Source organism: Aulonocara stuartgranti, assembly GCF_965226115.1.
Source record: "Aulonocara stuartgranti genome assembly, chromosome: 6".
NCBI lineage: Eukaryota > Metazoa > Chordata > Actinopteri > Cichliformes > Cichlidae > Aulonocara > Aulonocara stuartgranti.
The window spans coordinates 11,243,945-11,260,971 of record NC_138944.1 but is presented as its reverse complement, the minus strand read 5'-3'; the positions used below and the strand labels follow the sequence as shown (position 1 = coordinate 11,260,971).

Here is a 17,027-nt window from a genome sequence, read left to right as displayed (position 1 = left end):
AGATGCTGGATGTAGAGCTTAAACAATATTGTTTAATGTGAACAGTAGCAGGTATATACAAAGAAGTAGAATCAGAGGATGAACTGATTATGCCGCTTGAGCCTGAGCCTCAATTCTCTTCTTCCTCAGCTGGAGCCTCCTCTCCCTCTCGTACTCTTTCATACGCATCACATAGCTGCAGGCAGAAACACACAAGCATCAGGGTGAAGTTTATTGATGAAATCTGGGGTTTTGTGTTGCTTTGATACTCGAAGAAGAAAACTAGTTGCTCTGCTCAGCCCAAATAGTAAAAAGAGAAATTAAAAATGCATGCCATGAAAGAGTTCGGCTCTTAGGAGGTTAAAGGAAAGCTAAATGGACCTTGTGTTTTTTAGACTCCGCATGACCAGATTGTTTTCATAGACTTCATAAGTATTTTAGATATGAATCATGTGTGGCTAAGATTTATTTACATCTGACAGTAATACATGCTTCCTCAATATCAATAGTTTTAAAAAAGTGAATCTACCATATATAAAGATCTACTCATAGGAGCAGACCTCAGTTTTCACTTTATATATATGGTTTTTTTTTTAAGTTTTATTTTTAAGTTTGATTATTATTTATCGTTTTAAATTGCAGCACTAACAACAATGTCTATACAACTGTAAGCACTTACTCCTGGTGCTCGCAGTAGTCCCAGTCGTGTCTCTCATGCTTGCAGGCTAAGAAGTTGGGCCAGTTGTCCCTCTTGCACTTCATGAGTTTCAGGAGGTAATGGGCACAGTAGTCCCTCTGCTCCACAGGCAACTGGGCCAAGTTCATCTGCTCCTGTGTCGCAATCATCTCTGACAAAGGGACACAAATTTTGAATTATTACCAAGTAAAACACCCTGATGTGCTAAATAGAATATGATATAGAAGCTTGCAATAAAAAGTAATTGGTCTGACCTTATTCTTAGTCACAATTATGGATAAACACAATATGGCTAAACTAATATCACCAAACATTTTCATGTCTTGATTGAAGATATTGAGAAAGCAGTAAAAGTTAATCACAAAAGTAGTTGCTTCTGACACTTTTCAAACCATTGCTTGCACAAAATGGTTTGATTTTATCAAAGTTTCTGGGGTGATTTAACTTTACAGCCCTTTCAATATCACACAAAAACGTGCCAGCTGGGTCGAGGTCAGAACTGTTTTTCAAACAGGAAATTCATTCTTATTCTCTACCCTTTCCCCTCACCCCCCATGTGGCGATTGGAGACAGAAGTTCTTCCAAGGACCTGGTTCTACTGGAAGTCTCTTCCTAGTAAAAATGAGTTATTTTTCCCACCGTCGCTAAGTGTTTGCCAAAAGTGGCCTGCTGGATAATTGGGGTTCTCTGTACAGATTCTTTACACTGCATTAAAACGTTCTTTAAAATGATTGTTGTTGCTATATGAATATGTACCTCTGCTAAATATAGTATCCTGGGAAAAATCATGTTTTGCGACCAAGGATCTCTCTCTGTGTATTTTAGATAGCTTTGCCTCATCTCCCCAAAGTAGTATTGAGGAGCTTCCTAGAGGACTTCTGCAATGTTGCACTGGCTTCTGTCACTTTTATTACAGTGGATACATAAATATAGGTTAAGCAAGTCAGAGGTAGGCATTTTGAAGTTGCTTTTGTGACGCCCATTCATCATGAGAATCGAGAATTTCCTCCATTTCTAGACAGGATGTCTAATTGTAGTTTGATGAACACTCAGGTCTTATGTAAACTGTTGCGAAAGAGAATGCTCAAACTAAACTCTTGAGAAGAGTAAACTTTGTCAGTATAGACTTTGTTTGTATACTTTTGTACATCTGACTCCAAGTATCTTGGCACAGAGGTCCATAGAAAGTTTCTAGCCTAATCTGAACTGTGAGTGATTAAACCAGTTGTGCAATGCAACCATGAAAATACAACTTTCTTGTGACAGAAACGGAGATAAGAATCCCCTTCATGAGTAATCTGTGCCGAAATCCTGGTACAGCTCATGACAAACTAACAAAACCAGTTAGCTGGTAAGCTAACCAACACATTACCGCAAAGCTAACGTAAGCTAACACTTGACAGGCCAAACTAGCTGCTAATAAATCAATTCCAGTCTCAATTAATAAAAAAAATAAATAAATAATGCAGCTGTAAAAGACGCCGAGCTGCTAGCTGCAGACCAACCTCTCTCCTTCCTTTCTGCAAAGCCGAACTGCGGGTCGAACTCGAATTTCTTCGCCGGGTCGGGTTCGGTGTCCGTCTCGGTGACATATCTTCTGACCAGGTGGGCTCCCATGACACCGAGTAAACGTACACTGTTGAAATCAACAAATTCTGGTCGCTTTTGTTTGGCGCTAACGAAATCTTTACAGAATTATTCTGCTATCAGCCATTCGGTCACCTCCACAAGCCTCCTGCTACCACTTCCGGCTGTCACCGGAAAAAAACAGCCGAGCCGAGCCAGTCGGGAAACAAGACAAATGAGAAAGGTTCCGCTTGTTACCCCGTCACTGCACTCCAATTCACCTTTCTCGTTGTATTTTTGTAAACTGTTGTTTCTACATATAATTCACTACTACTGATGAGTTTCTCATTTGAATCTCACAACTCATCAAAACAGTTTGTGCTTTTGTCAATCAGAACTGCAGAGTTGTCACTTACCTAAATGCTGTCCAGCATTGCACTGGTGCCTTCAATGAAATCTTTTTGTTTTGTTTTTTAGATATGGATTTCTCTTCGCTTTGGAGACGGTGGCAATGACAATAAGATAAGACGCAGAGCTAAAGATGTTAGATTGTCACTGGGAGTGACCAGGAGGGATAGCTCAGCTTTAGAGACAAAGCTGAAATTGTTTGGACATGTGGAGTTCAGGGTTAGTCTACATTGAACAAAGGATGTTGAAGATGGAGCTGGCAGGCAGAAAAGAAAAGGGGAAGACGCCAGAATTTTTTTCATAGATGTAGTCAAGGAGGAAAACGTTGCATCGAGAAAAACAGAGTCAACTTTTTGGGACTTCCTTTCATGGATAGCTGAGCATACATTAAGACAAAGTTAATTTTTCCAGAGCTGAAACCTCATCAACTAGCTTATATTTTCATTATTATTAATGATTAATATAAGTAATATTATTAATGTTTAAACTCTAATTAATTCATTATTATTTTTATGGTCATGTTAGTTAACTAAATAGCTTTGAGTGATGGTGTATGAAACAAAGACCCTGAAAATGTATCTAAATTGGGGCTTTTCCTGGCTAAGAATGGGGCTCTGGAAGTGACTATGTACTACAGTCACTCTGCAGTAAAGATTTGTTTTTGCAGATCATTTTCCCGGGCTTTCTGATCATTTGATAAATAAATTAACAACAACTGTACAAATGAACCAGTGTTGATGTGAAGCAACAGTGCTTGTGTGTTTGCACACATGTTTTGTTTTTACTTAAGAGCACAAGAAAATTCCTTCGGGCAAGTAAAATTTATGTAAACTGTTAAGGTTCAAAATATTGGGGATGGACACCAGAGGAAAAACCCACAATAACAACACTGGTCCGGTCGGGTTGAGTCAAACGATGATTTAATGATCACACACGTGGGAGATGGACACTGTATGCAGACAGTCTCAGATCTCATCTCAAAAAACACATCACCATCGTTTTATGAAATCAGGGTATTAGAACGCCCCCTCCTGCGTAGTGACAGGTGTAATACAATCAATGTTGACAATTTTATTTAACACAAAGAATAACATTGTCTCCTTCCCGAGGGCAGACGCTGACTGCCCCCGTCTCCTGGAACCGTCTGTACCCTGCTAAGACACAACATGGCAGCTACAAGGACTCTTTCATTTGTTAAGACCATCAGTGTGTATTGCTCTAAATCAAGTATATAATATTAAATGAATATTGCTGGATCAGCTACTTCTACTTAAAACATATTAAAACATGACTAAGCACAAAATCACCAAGAATAACATCTTATAAGTGCTGTGTAAGCGCGTGCGGCCTTCCAAGCTCAAAGCCTTTGCCCTCCATAGATCAGTCAGACTCGCGCTGGCTGTAGCTTTTAACCTTTAATTAACTTGAGCACAACTCTAAAATAAGCAACAAACTGCAAGGTGTATGGAATGATCAGGGTTACATCTGCAATGGAAAATCATGTTATTATTCTGGTACCTGCAAGGAAAGATCAAACTAAAGTTATCACCATCACTGTAATGCAAAGAATAATGTAAGGTCAACAACTTCAATTTATGCTTAATGCAAAGCTGGTTATATACTTCTAATGAACTAATAATGCCATATTAAAATATTAAATGATAATGAGAAAAACATCCCCTCCTTATTTTACAAAACCCACATTTCAACTTATTCATTTTATTATTTAAAGAAAAATGCAAGTCATTTAAATTGTAACATGGCAAAATCACTTGTGCGAAAAAGCTCTTGTATGATAGTATTTGGTACACAGTACAAATCACGTTCCCAGTGAGCGTGAAAGGAATTTAAAATAAGCCTGTATTTAGCTTGTAGCTTGATCCAAGACCTTCTGCTGGCTGAGTCAAGCTTTGTTATATAGAGACTCACTGCTGCTAACGCTACTCATAAAATACAAATTTTCAAGAAGAAGAAGTTTTTATTCATTTCTTAACTGTTAAACAGAAAAGTGCAAACTGATCACAGTGACAACCAAAGCATGTTGTTAGGGTAACACGATTTTAGACTTGTTTTATAAATTGACTGCGTGGGGACAGTAAAACAAATATTATTCTGCTGATCTGGAGCATTCAGGTGACACCAGTCACCCAAAAAAATTCACCCCAAGGTCAGACCGTGCAATGCTCAGACAAACTATAAAATCCTAAGAGCTACATCTCTGACTCTACAGTGACCTCAGCTATTATGTTAAATGTTAATGTTCATGAGTTGCATCCAAACAATCAATAAGACTTCTAGAACAATATCCTTAGACAGATTTTACAGGAGATATTTAGCCATACTGCACAAACACAGTAAATCAAATACAAATACATCATATCAACTGACAGACACAGTGGTGGAGGGGTCATGATTTGGGTTTGTTTTATAGACACAGGACCTGGACACCTAATTTAGTCACCCATCAAGTTTGCTGTCTATCAAAGTATTCAAAAGTAAGGCCCTCTGTGCACAGCTGAAACAATGTTGTAAAGAGGAGTGGGCCAAAATTCCCAGTGATGTGAGAGACTGATAAAGTCATATAGAAAATGATTTATTATTCACCCTCTTGTTTTATGATTTTATTAAAATTTAGAAAAAGTTTTTCTTTCTTTTTTTCTTTTCTTTTTTTTTTGTTTAAAATTTTTTACTTCCTTTAATCATCTGTCTCATTCCTCCAGAGAAGCAGTACACAGTAGCTGACTGCAGTTTTTGTCACTGGTAGAGATCATCGTCGCCTTCATCTCTGTACAGACTCGGCCTCCCAGATCCAGAACCTTGACTTCCAGACTGGGAACCAGTAGCAGAAGGAAACCTGGGTGGGGAGAAAAGAGTTTCAAGTACAACTAAAACAAGACTGCCTTGTCCACAACTACACGTTTGATAAGCATGTGCACCTGAAGTTTCCAAAACCTCGGCTCTGTTGCAGAGTTTGAGCAAACATCTCATATTTGCGTATGTCATTGTCACTAACAGAGCGACGGGCAAATCGCATCGCCTCTTCAAAGTGGTCCTTCCTGATCTCTGGGACTGGATCAAAGTCCTCATCCTGCAGTCAGAAAAAAAGAAAACAGATAAGGATTTCATGCAAAAATAATACACTGTGTGTGTGCGTGTGTGTGTGTGTTCCCAGTCCAAAGGCTGAAAGTTACAAAACACACAGCCGCCCTTTAGGGAACGTTTTATCTCCCACAGTCTCTGTCTGTACCATGCACACACAGCCTGGTACAACTTTGAGATGTGATTTGTAGAGATAATAAAAGAAAGCCAGAGAAGCCCAATTAGCATTTTCTTCTATAATACATTATATTTTGGTGTAAACAAGCTTGAGCAGCTGACCATAGGGACGCCTGGTCTGTTCTGCCTCTGACGCTCAGCCTTGATCTCGGCCTCTATTGCCTCACGGATGGCCAGCTTACAGGCCCGCTGACAGATCTCTGTCAGATCAGCTCCAGAAAATCCATCTGTGATGCCAGAAAGGTATTCAAGATCCACATCCTGAAGACAAGAGGAAGAGTAAACGACAGAAACTAAGACACTGTAAAAAATAACTTCTGTTTCTGTACACTCCCACAGTGGGTTTTAAATCAAACAGTGAAGATGTGATTGAAGTCAAGGGATTCAACAAAAGTTGAAGCTGTTTAGGAATTTCAGTCATTTTTATCCACAGTCTGCTCATTTTCAGAGGCTCAAATTCATTTGACAAACTAACATAATTGTAAATACAGGGATTTTTCAGAATAATGAGGAAAAATTCCAAACGCTTGCACCAATGGGAATCAAATGCTGTGTTTCCTCTCTAGAGAGGCTGTGACAGGCCTTTACTGAAGCCACATTCAGTTGCTATTTTTGTGCCTTTAGTTTTGTCTTCAGTAACTGAAAAGCGTGTTTTCAGGTTCACAGCATTTAGTTGAATCTGAGGAGACACTTGAGATTTCATCCTGGTTTGATCAGCAGTCACATCATCTATAAACACTACAGTCGCAGTTGTGCTGGCAGCCGTACATGCCGATGCCATGATGGTGTCTCCACCATGTTTTACAGATGACGTGTTACGCTTTGGATTAGGAGCTGTTTCTTTCCTTCTCTACACATCATTTTGGTACAACTCAAGCTTGGCTTTACCTGTCACAAGATATTTTTTTCCAGAAGTGGATTTTATATGTCTTGTGGCAAAATCTAATCCGACCTTATTCTGGATTGTAATACGTGGTTTGTACCTGGTTGTAAACTCACTTGATTTCCATTCATGAAGGCATCTCTTGATTGCAGACTTGCAATAATATGCTTACCTCTTCTAAAGTATTCTTGATTTGGCTAGATGTTGTGAAATTGTTTTTCCTCTCTCCAAAAGTTGATTCTGTTCGTCTGGACGTAGCGTTTTGTGGGAGACTCACACAAAAATTTACTTTCCTGGATGATTGAGAATGCATCAAGATGTTTTTCCTCTCAAACAAGGAAATCATTCTGATCATCCACTTTATTTGTCTTCTCTGGTTTTTCAGGGAATTTGTTGTTGACCAGCACATTCAATTTTTTGAAAAATGCTTCAGATGGTTGGTTTAGCTGCTCCTAATCTTTGGTTTATTTTGTTTTTCAGTCTGATTATAGCTGCCCTCACTTGCCTCAATGTCTCATTTTGTATCTCATATTGATGGCTCTAGTGAACAAATTGCAGCGTCACCACTTGGAATCACCTACAGGTCTTTTATCTGGTTAATTTGTCATGGAATACTCAGGGAGCAGGACTCATCTGGCCACATAACTGCTTCTGAATTAATTGTCCAATTACTTTTTAGCCTGCAGTAAAGGCCTGGCAAAGCGTATCAGGGGAAAAAACACATCATTAGGCGAGGTCCGTGGACTTTAGACTTAAGGCAGTCATTGAAAGCAACGCATTTTCATCCAAGTATTAATAGCAGTTCCTATATTTAAAATTATTTTAGTTTGTCTGATTACTTTTGAGCCTCTGAAAATGGGGGTCTATGCATAAAAACCACTGCAGTTTTGAAACTGTTAATGCAATCTGTTGGTTAAACACCCTAAATTAAAGCTGAAAGTCTGCGCTTCAATCACACCTCGATTGAGTTTAATATCCACTGTGGTGGTGTACATGGGTAAAATTAAAAAAAATGTGTAATTTTACAAAACTTATGAATCTAACTGTATAGAGCAATTGGTTTTTGTATGTGTGTATCACCAACTCTTGCAACAGGAGATTTGCGTAGATTGGCTTTAAGAATTGCTGTGCGAGATGGCTTATCAGGCAACGGGATGTAGATGAGCTGATCCAGACGACCTGGCCGCAGAATGGCTGGGTCTATGATGTCTGGCCTGGGATGATGAGAGGAAGGATGAAAGTGAGAAGAAAAGTCCGTAAAGAGTTTCATTTATTAACATCTGTACGATACAGACACGCAAAAATGTGTGCACCTGTTTGTGGCACCGATGATGAAGACGTTCTTTTTGTCCGACATGCCGTCCATCTCTGTGAGTATCTGGTTGATGACTCTGTCAGCTGCACCACCTGCATCACCTGCACCGCCTCCTCTAGATTTGGCGATGGAGTCCAGCTCATCAAAAAACAAGATGCAGGGGGCTGCCTGTCTGGCCTGGAGGCAGAAGGAAAAGGTCAAGAGGTCAAGAAAGGTTAAAGTGTAAAGCCAGAACTACAGATTTGATAGAGTACTTTAGTCTGTATTGAGCTCACACTTTCCTCTCTCCACTCTTACCTTATCAAACACATCCCTAACATTTGCCTCTGATTCTCCAAACCACATGGTGAGCATCTCAGGTCCTTTGATTGAGACAAAGTTAGCTTGGCATTCATTGGCGATGGCCTTAGCCAGTAGGGTTTTCCCGCAGCCTGGAGGGCCGTAAAACAAAACTCCACGAGATGGGGTCATTCCAAACTTCAGGAATTTGTCAGGATACTCAACAGGGTACTATGGTGAAGCAAGATGAAGATTCACAGATTATGGATTGAGCTTGTGTTTGTAGTATTGTGGCAAAATTAATGCACGAGTGTTTCTTCCACCTGAACAAGCTCTTGGAGTTCTCGCTTGACCTCGTCCAGTCCGCCGATGTCCTCCCAGTTGACCTGAGGCACCTCTGCAACCGTCTCTCTCAGAGCTGATGGGTTGCTCTGACTTAAAGCCCACTAAAGTGAGGCGATGTTTGGTAAAGAGATGCATATCTATTCATTTATTAATTCCTCAAGAAATATTGATATGCATCTCACATTCATGTTATATGTTGTTCTTTCACTCAATTCTTATAGTTCTACCAACACAAAGAGCTAAATTCATGTGCATTCATGTCTTTTGTACCTGGAAGTCATCCATAGTGACAGCCATTGAGTTGAGCAGGTCAGCGTCGATGGTCTCATCCTCCAGATCTATGAGGGTCATTTTCTTCCGGATGGCTTGCAGAGCAGCTTCTGAGCACAAAGCAGCCAGGTCAGCACCCACATGGCCATGGGTCTCTGTGGCAATCTGGAGTATTTTAAAATAAATCACATTAATATTAACATACTAAGTATCAATCAAGCAAATAATATTTATTCATATAATTTTTTTACTGACAAGAATCAAAAAGGGATTTACAGAAGAAGAAAATAGCACATAAAAGTATTAAATCAGTTAAAAGGAAAACAAAATTTAAGGTTCAGAAGTTTAAGTATTTGGTGAGTTTGCTTATATCACCCTAACGTTCAACTATATTAAATTTAACTGACCCTATATTGATAAAAATAATAATAATAATAATAATTTAAAAGAAATAATTTGAATAAATATCATTAGTTTGTTGCATAGATTCCTATATCGCCCCTTCTCAGAGAAGGTTATGTTTACAATTGATATTATAATGCATACGGTCTAATAAAAATTGCAACACTTACAGCAACAAAAGGAGGCATTGTCAAAATGTTTGATTTCATATTTAATTACAAATTCCATTTAAAATTTCAGTTTTATTTCAGTAAAAACTGTTATAAGGAATCATCAGAGTCTTTACATTTATGGGGAATACTCTAATTAAATGATACTCTCTTGCCATAAGTTCAAGCTGTATTACAAGAATATCAAAAAGACCTACAACACCTAAGGATCCTTAATCATCTGCCAGGGCAGGAGGGCCAAGGTGGATCCTTGGTAGAGAAATGCATGTTTTCATCCTGATTAGTTTATTTATAATTGCAAAATAGGACACTGGCCTTGGTACAGGATGTGCTTCTTGTTGCTCTACTTGCAAAAAATGCTCACCTTAACATTCTAGTGGTAATTTTTAGACTTGTTACCAGTACAGTGCTATAAGATATAAATTTTGTTATCAGATCAGCTACTTTCAGCTGTTCCCTTAGTCAGGAGGTTTCATCACGGCAGAGAGCTCCACATATGTAATTTAGCAGATTTTTACACCCTTCAGGGATATTTCATCTGATTGGTAACTGTGTGTAAACTACTACACTATGAAGCCACTAGCTTTGGTATAATGTTCACAAACTCCACAATTTAAAAAGTTGTTGGCTTTTTTTGCTTGAGCCTTTAAGGTGATTGATGAAAAAATAGCAGATTTATTTATTATTATTTAACTCACCATTTCAGTTTTAATTTTATATTAAAGCATTCATTCATTTTCCACTGGCTCACCCTCTCCAGATCGACATCTTGAGCCAGTTTCATGTTTTTGGTGTGGATCTGCAGGATCTCCAATCTACCAGTCGAATCTGGGATTCCAATATCAATCTCACGGTCAAACCTGCCTGGAAAGAAATTGCAATATTTGTAAATGTGTGTGTGTGTGTGTGTGTGTGTGTGTGTGTGTGTGTGTGTGTGTGTGTGTGTGTGCGTTTCTCCTAACCAAAGCGTCTCAGAGCCGGGTCCACACTGTTCGGTCGGTTTGTTGCAGCCATGACAATCACATGAGCTCTTTGCTTCAAGCCATCCATCAGGGTCAGGAGCTGGGACACTATACGCCTCTCCACCTCGCCATGAGTCTGTACATACACACAGACTCACACGTGGTCAAAAACATTTAACTGTTATTTACATGGACACAGGAGAACAACGGGGGGTTAGGTCACTCCCGTCTTAAATCAGCACATTTTTAGAACATTTTCTGCTTGACCAACTCGGATTTGCCTAAAATTGTAATGGTCCAAAAAAGGTCCACTGACCCACCTTCAGGCCCTTTCAACGCCCATTGAAACTAACTAATTTTTCTTTGCAATGTGAAGAGTTTTTATTAGTTTGTGCTGAAACATGAGACTAGACTTTTTTCATATTTTAACTAGCCAGTATTCAGAAATCCAAACAGTGCTTTAGATTTCAATGTGCAAAAAAATGCCTGAAAGTTGGTCAACAGACCATTTATACACACACACACACACACACACACACACACACACACACACACACACACACATATATATAAACACACATACAGGTCCATGCTGATTTGTGATGGAATGATAGTAAAGACTTGCTGAAAGCCAGTTTTCTGCAGACACTGATCTGACCAAGCAGAAACAGGTTTCTTGAATTGTCCCCTCATGTTTACCTTCTCTCTCTTGGGAGCAATGGCATCCAGCTCATCGATGAAGATGATGGCAGGGGCGTTATTCTCTGCCTCCTCAAATGCTTTTCTTAGGTTGCTTTCTGACTCTCCGGCCAGCTTACTCATGATCTCGGGACCTGGTCACAGAATGATACTTTACAAACATCTCCTGCACAGGACTAAGAATAAGAGAACCACTATTTACCACTATAACCTCCATCAGGTTCTTGTTATTCAGCTGACTACATTTTAAAAGTTTTTCTTGAAAGGTCACTAGTATTCTTTGTTGCAGTTATTGGTGTGTTGTTAGTTTGTTGCAGATCTTGCACTTTATGTTGTATTTAATGGATTTTCAATATATGACCGCTACCTTGGCAAGAGATGTGATCTCAGTGGAACTTCCAGGTTGAATAAAGGTAAATAAATAAATAAATTCCCCTCTTAATTTTTCTCTCTGTTTATTTTTTTAAAACGTTTGTTGTTTTTCCTTTTTCTATTTACTGTGCATTTCTGTTTTACCTTTCAAAGAGGGTTCAATCCATCTCTTGGTTAACTGACACAAGACACTCAACAGAAAACGAACTGGAGCACAGTTTTTACAAAAGTAAAGAATTGCAAAACCATATTAACTCAAAGTTTTAATTAATTTATTACTAGTATTTTTTGTTTGTTTGCTGCATTTATTTGCATAATATTCTGCTTTGCAGAGAGTCATTTATTTCCTTCTGTGCTTTAGATTTTCAGGCCTCAGTAGACAAAAGTCTCACCATTGATGAGGAAAAAGAAGGCACCAGTTTCATTTGCTACAGCTCGGGCCACCAGGGTCTTTCCTGTTCCTGCAGGGCCGTACAGCAGGATACCTCTGGGGGGCTGAGAGAGAAGGGAAGAACATACCAAGTAATGCAAAAAGATGCCATGTTAAAATGGAAACAATCACTATTATTGGTGGCTGGGATGATAATTTGTTTTTGAACTGCATGTGTGTGTGTGCATGATACCTTAACTCCGATAGCCTTAAACAGTCCTGGGTGTCTAAGAGGAAGCTCCACCATTTCTTTGATCTGGGCCAGCTGCTTCCGACAACCTCCAATGTCATCGTAGCCAATGTCATTGAGACTCTCCTCTTCATCCTGTCATGCACCAGAAAGCCAGACAGTTTATTACTGTATGTACTGATTAAAAGATGAGGCGATGAGATTTCTTTGGGTATATCTTTGCATCGTCAAAGGTCCCTTTAAGCCATTTTTATAAATTTGATAGTATCCTGAAACAAGAAAGTCATTTGTCCTGAGTCAGACGTTCGGTTCTACAAAAGAGACTTCTTTTTACTGGAACAGGAAGAAATCGGATGGGATGAAAGAAGAATGAATGTCACACTAAAAAAAAAACTGCAGAAACCTAAATAAACCCCATGTAGTCACAATCTTCATCTAATGTTTAATCTAAAAAGTATTTGGAGATTGTTAGTTCAAAATACCTAAAACTGGGGTCAATACAAGCAAACAGAGAGATTCATGGAGTTGCTCTGTAATATAATTTAATATAGATGTGAGAGAAGTGAGTCGTAGCTGGAAATAAGTGAAAGTATATGTCTATTTTTGATGCAACAAATGAAGCAACAGTTTATACAATGAACTAACAAAAAATTAACAAATCTGTGAGAAGAATATTTACTAGTTTAATTTTAAATGAGCCAAAATGCAGTCTGATTAATGTTATTTATTTATTGTACAACAACACATTGCCAATATGATACATGCAATTTGCAGTTTCATAAAGGACTTTACAGTATAAGCTCTACAATCTGGAACAAACTGGTGCAATACTTCTTGCAGTAATTCTCCAGATAGGAGAATTTTGATATAAAAGGGTTTTCTTACAGTTCTTTAAATGTTAACACACACTAACATCACACAAAGCAGACTCTTTAATCTCTCACAGACCTCTCTCTTAATTGGCTCTCCCTCACAGTAGATGACTGTGTCAGGGGCAACGATGCAGTGAGGGCTGGGGTCCGTCTCCACCACCTTGAACTCCACAGCTCGCATGCTTCCCCTCACCAAGAAGATGTCACCTAACAATGAAAAGGAGAAGCCACTACATTCACAGCAGCTTCTTGTGCTCTTTGAGTTTCTGTTTTATGTTATAATGTGACCTCAGCTGATTTTATTGCGCTATAACTAGCAGCTGAGGTGTTGCTGTACCTTTGTGCACAGGCCGGTAAGCCTCCAGAAAGTACGGTTTGAGGAAAACATCAAAGAGGTTCCCTGATAGGCCTTCAATGGTGTCATCTATGGGGAGCACGTGGATCTTTTTCCCATACTTGATATCAGGACAGGCATGGATACTGTAATGACATGCACATCAGCAGACACCTGTGGATTATGGTAAATTCATAGCTCCACACTACACTCAAAGCCACAGGCATGAGGTCCACTGCACCTGATGACGTCACCAAGCCGGACACGCAGGTTGTTGCGCGTCACACGGTTCATCCGAATTCGTTCATCTCCACAGGTGTCATCCGTCAGGACGATGCACACTGTTTGCCGTCGTTTCCGCCCTCTCAGCACCACGGTGTCTCCTCGGAAAAGCTGGAGCTCCTCTGTCTTTCGCTAACGCAAACACACACACTCACACACATAAGCCTAACAGTCTAACAAGAAGACAAACAGGACTCTGTGTGGCTATATTTACACCTTACACACACCTGTGATAGGCTGACAATGCTGCTGTCTTCACTGACAGCCTCATCTACAATGAGCCTGTTTGGTCTATGCTTCTGCTTCAGGATGGCAGTGGAGTAATCTTCTCCCTTTGGGCTTCCAAACAAGAGACGCATTATGGCACTCTCACATGTACGTGAAGCTCTAATTTCCTCATGTGACTCTGTGCTGTATTTAGAATCTGTGTGGCTCTGCACATAGCAACTATTTGATTTCATAAACATGAAAATATTATTTGATTATCAATAATTAACTGTACAGGAGTTTTAACATTTTTATGATCTTGAACAGCTGCACTGTGATTTCTCATTATTCAAAGTTTCATGACACAAAAATCCATATTGGATAAAATGTCTTTACTCCTTAAAATATTTTACTGCATATTGAAACATGCATGACTAAGCACACACACACACACACACGCATGCATACACAAAGTTACTGTGTGCATACGCAGCTGTTTCACTCACTCTGCTCCTCCTGAGCCTGGCATGACTGCTCCTCTTTGTCCTGTCACACTTTAGATTTCCTTCAATTTTTCACCCTCAGAGTTCACTCCCTCACTGTCTTCTGTAGGTGTTTGCCCTCGTAGATTCAAAAGTTGATCTTGTGTAGTTCTAATCAGCACCGAAGAGCTCAGATTTCCCTCTGATCTGACCAGCGCTGTTCAGGTTTTAGTCTTTCTGAAGCTCTGATATTTTCCCAGCAGTCAGAGTCCTTTTTCTTTTCCTCTGTTTTCTTAAAGCAGCATGTTTACAGGAGGTGCTGCCTGCCTGTTTATCAGCGGCGGTATAAATATGTCCATCTACTTCTCTGTCTTATTATAACCCCAACATGGGTGGACCCATACACACACTTTCACACACACACTCCCTTGCACACTTACCTTGGAGAGTGTCCCAGAACAGATACAGTGTGATATTTCCTCCTCCTCCTGCTACTAACCAACAAATGCAAGAAGAGCTGAGCGAGCCTCAAATGCTGTGAAATATTTATGGGTCACAATAAGTTCTGCTTTCAAAAGAACTGACATATCGTCCTTTTTATCTCCTGGACGAGTCCTCTCTTTTCTAAAACCATTGTCCTTCGATTCCTTGTCACCGTGACCGAAGTGAACTGCTGTTGTGCTCCGGCTGCTCTCGGCCGTTGGTGTATTTATGTTTAGTACACACATACATAGACACACCCTCTCAAGGACACTCACAAAAACACCACCACAGCTTGCAAACAACTGAGCATTCACTCACTGTGGATTCTTTTTATTTTTTATGTTTTATTACTAAATTGTTTAAACAAATGAAAGGAAACAAGCTACAAGGGCTTAAACATACTGTACATTCCCCCTGTGAGAATCAGGACTCGAGCTGTTCCCTCCAACAGATTTAACGAACAAGAAGGAAATGATGTTAACAACACATCGAACACTTTCTTCTTTCTAATGGTAATAATCTTTCAAACACAGTTATTGGAAAGACAGTGAGAGGTAGAGGAGGTTTAAATGCACAAAGAAACATTGAATCTGATTTACGCATCAGTGTACGTTGAAATGTATTGGATATGCTGAAAAAAAAAAAAAATAAGACAAAGAAACAAAATTACAGTCTTTTGTATCATAAACATGGAATGCATGCTGTTACAATACAGATGGAAATAAATTATGTGACAACTGGACACATTTGGTCGCCTTTTGTCGTTATCATTAAAAAATGCTGGTGGCATGAGATCACTTGATTGATCGACTCAACTTTACCCACAACATCTCTCAGTAAATAATGTAATCTTAGTAATTAACAATCAGCCAAATGGGTTTTAATATATATGTGTGTGTGTGTGTGTTAGTTCAGAGGTGATTTATCGGCTGATTTCAGTTCAATTAGCCAAACTTTACTCTGCAGCTGGTTTCACAGAGATATTTAGATGCTTCATAGGTGTTTTCTACATTAAATAGGCCACAGAAGCAGTATTTTCTTCTTTAATGTTGACTATCAGTAATATCTATAGGAACAAAAGAAGTAAGCATGTCTATAAGACTTGAGCCTTTGTTATGTAAGTAAAGCGCTTTTAGTGTTTCTTGCTCAAATTTGGGATTTTTTATCATATGTTTTTTTACATCGTCCATCAAAATGCACTGTCCCTGTTAAAAGTAACAGTCAGGTGTTTTCATAGACCCAGGAAGGCAAAAGATTGAACCAGCTGCCTGTCCCTTCAAGCTTTTCCTAGTTATCTATGACAAAATTAAAATCTATTTACTAAATATTAAAAAGTAACTTCCAAGTGTAACTAGCTAACAGAAGCAACTAACAAAGTTAATATTACCTTAAGTATGTGTCTGGAACTGACATATAATACACAAATAAATAACCTACATTAAATAAAGACATATTTAGGACCAATAAAATGTGTGTGTGTGTGTGTGTGTGTGTGTGTGTGTGTGTGTGTGTGTGTGTGTGTGTGTGTGTGTGTGTGTGTGTGTGTGTGTGTGTGTGTGTGTGTGTGTGTAAGGCATGCTACCTTTTGCTGCTACATCCTGTTTTACTTTTATCTTACATTGGTGTTGATTGAACAGCACTAAAGTGTTTTCAAGACATCGAGCGAAATCATTCTCAACGATTAAGCTAGTACGCTAAAAATACCATACAAAAGACTTGATGATCTGACATATGCTGTCATATTAAAGAGGAAGTTCATACAGAAATCGAATTGAAATATTTTTTTCTCTGGTGTCTAAAGCCATAAATATTTGGATGAATATTGGGAACAGTTAGAGAGCTGCACACCACCACAGAAGATTTTAAATCAAGCATTGAAGATGTGACTCAAGTGCAGACTTCCATTTGAGGGGTTTTAACAAAAGTATTGTATTAACTGTTTCGCACACATTGTTATACAAAGCCCCTGATTTTAGAGGCTCAAAAGTAACTGAATAAGAAAAATTTAAAAATAAGGATTAATTAAACTACTTTTGCTGGAAACCTTGAAGTCTAGAACCATTGGACATTACCAAATGCCTACTGCAGGCTAAAAAGTATGATTGTGATCAGATGAGGTCTGTT

At 39.0% G+C, this 17,027-nt stretch overlaps 2 protein-coding genes across 3 annotated transcripts; both read right to left on the bottom strand.

The window, feature by feature from the left end:
* Window positions 1-12: 12 nt before the first annotated feature.
* ndufb7 (NADH:ubiquinone oxidoreductase subunit B7) lies at window positions 13-2,452 on the bottom strand. The gene is made up of 3 exons (XM_082535289.1): window positions 2,182-2,452; window positions 659-827; window positions 13-175 (listed from the first exon to the last, which is right to left on the bottom strand). The coding sequence occupies exons 1-3, from the start codon at window positions 2,291-2,293 to the stop codon at window positions 88-90; spliced, it is 369 nt and encodes a 122-aa protein (XP_082391415.1). The 5' UTR covers window positions 2,294-2,452; the 3' UTR covers window positions 13-87.
* A 1,039-nt stretch (window positions 2,453-3,491) lies between these two features.
* On the bottom strand, window positions 3,492-15,112 carry LOC309709221 (transitional endoplasmic reticulum ATPase-like). 2 transcript variants are annotated; one of them, XM_082537774.1, is made up of 18 exons: window positions 14,445-14,828; window positions 13,959-14,070; window positions 13,691-13,863; window positions 13,453-13,595; window positions 13,192-13,322; window positions 12,247-12,378; window positions 12,016-12,118; window positions 11,252-11,385; window positions 10,553-10,688; window positions 10,342-10,454; window positions 9,019-9,183; window positions 8,727-8,849; window positions 8,422-8,634; window positions 8,123-8,301; window positions 7,894-8,023; window positions 6,029-6,187; window positions 5,587-5,738; window positions 3,492-5,504 (listed from the first exon to the last, which is right to left on the bottom strand). In XM_082537774.1, exons 1-18 carry the CDS (start codon window positions 14,465-14,467, stop codon window positions 5,405-5,407), a joined length of 2,421 nt encoding a protein of 806 aa, XP_082393900.1. In that variant the 5' UTR covers window positions 14,468-14,828; the 3' UTR covers window positions 3,492-5,404. The 2 variants fall into 2 exon arrangements, with proteins under 2 accessions (XP_082393900.1, XP_082393901.1); XM_082537775.1 differs by lacking the exons at window positions 13,959-14,070; window positions 14,445-14,828 and adding an exon at window positions 14,861-15,112.
* Between the last annotated feature and the right edge of the window lie 1,915 nt (window positions 15,113-17,027).

What these genes read in the sequence shown, in the direction of transcription:
- ndufb7 (XM_082535289.1), bottom strand. Translation starts at nt 2,293, where the DNA reads ATGGGAGCCCACCTGGTCAGAAGATATGTCACCGAGACGGACACCGAA. An exon ending in TGCAGAAAGGAAGGAGAGAG is followed by an intron (nt 828 to 2,181) that starts GTTGGTCTGCAG and finishes TCCCTTTGTCAG; the next exon opens with AGATGATTGCGACACAGGAG. An exon ending in GACTACTGCGAGCACCAGGA is followed by an intron (nt 176 to 658) that starts GTAAGTGCTTAC and finishes TTCTGCCTGCAG; the next exon opens with CTATGTGATGCGTATGAAAG.
- LOC309709221 (XM_082537774.1), bottom strand. Translation starts at nt 14,467, where the DNA reads ATGCCAGGCTCAGGAGGAGCAGA. An exon ending in TCACTATGGATGACTTCCAG is followed by an intron (nt 8,850 to 9,018) that starts GTACAAAAGACA and finishes GCCTCACTTTAG; the next exon opens with TGGGCTTTAAGTCAGAGCAA. An exon ending in CGAGGTTTTGGAAACTTCAG is followed by an intron (nt 5,505 to 5,586) that starts GTGCACATGCTT and finishes CTCCCCACCCAG; the next exon opens with GTTTCCTTCTGCTACTGGTT.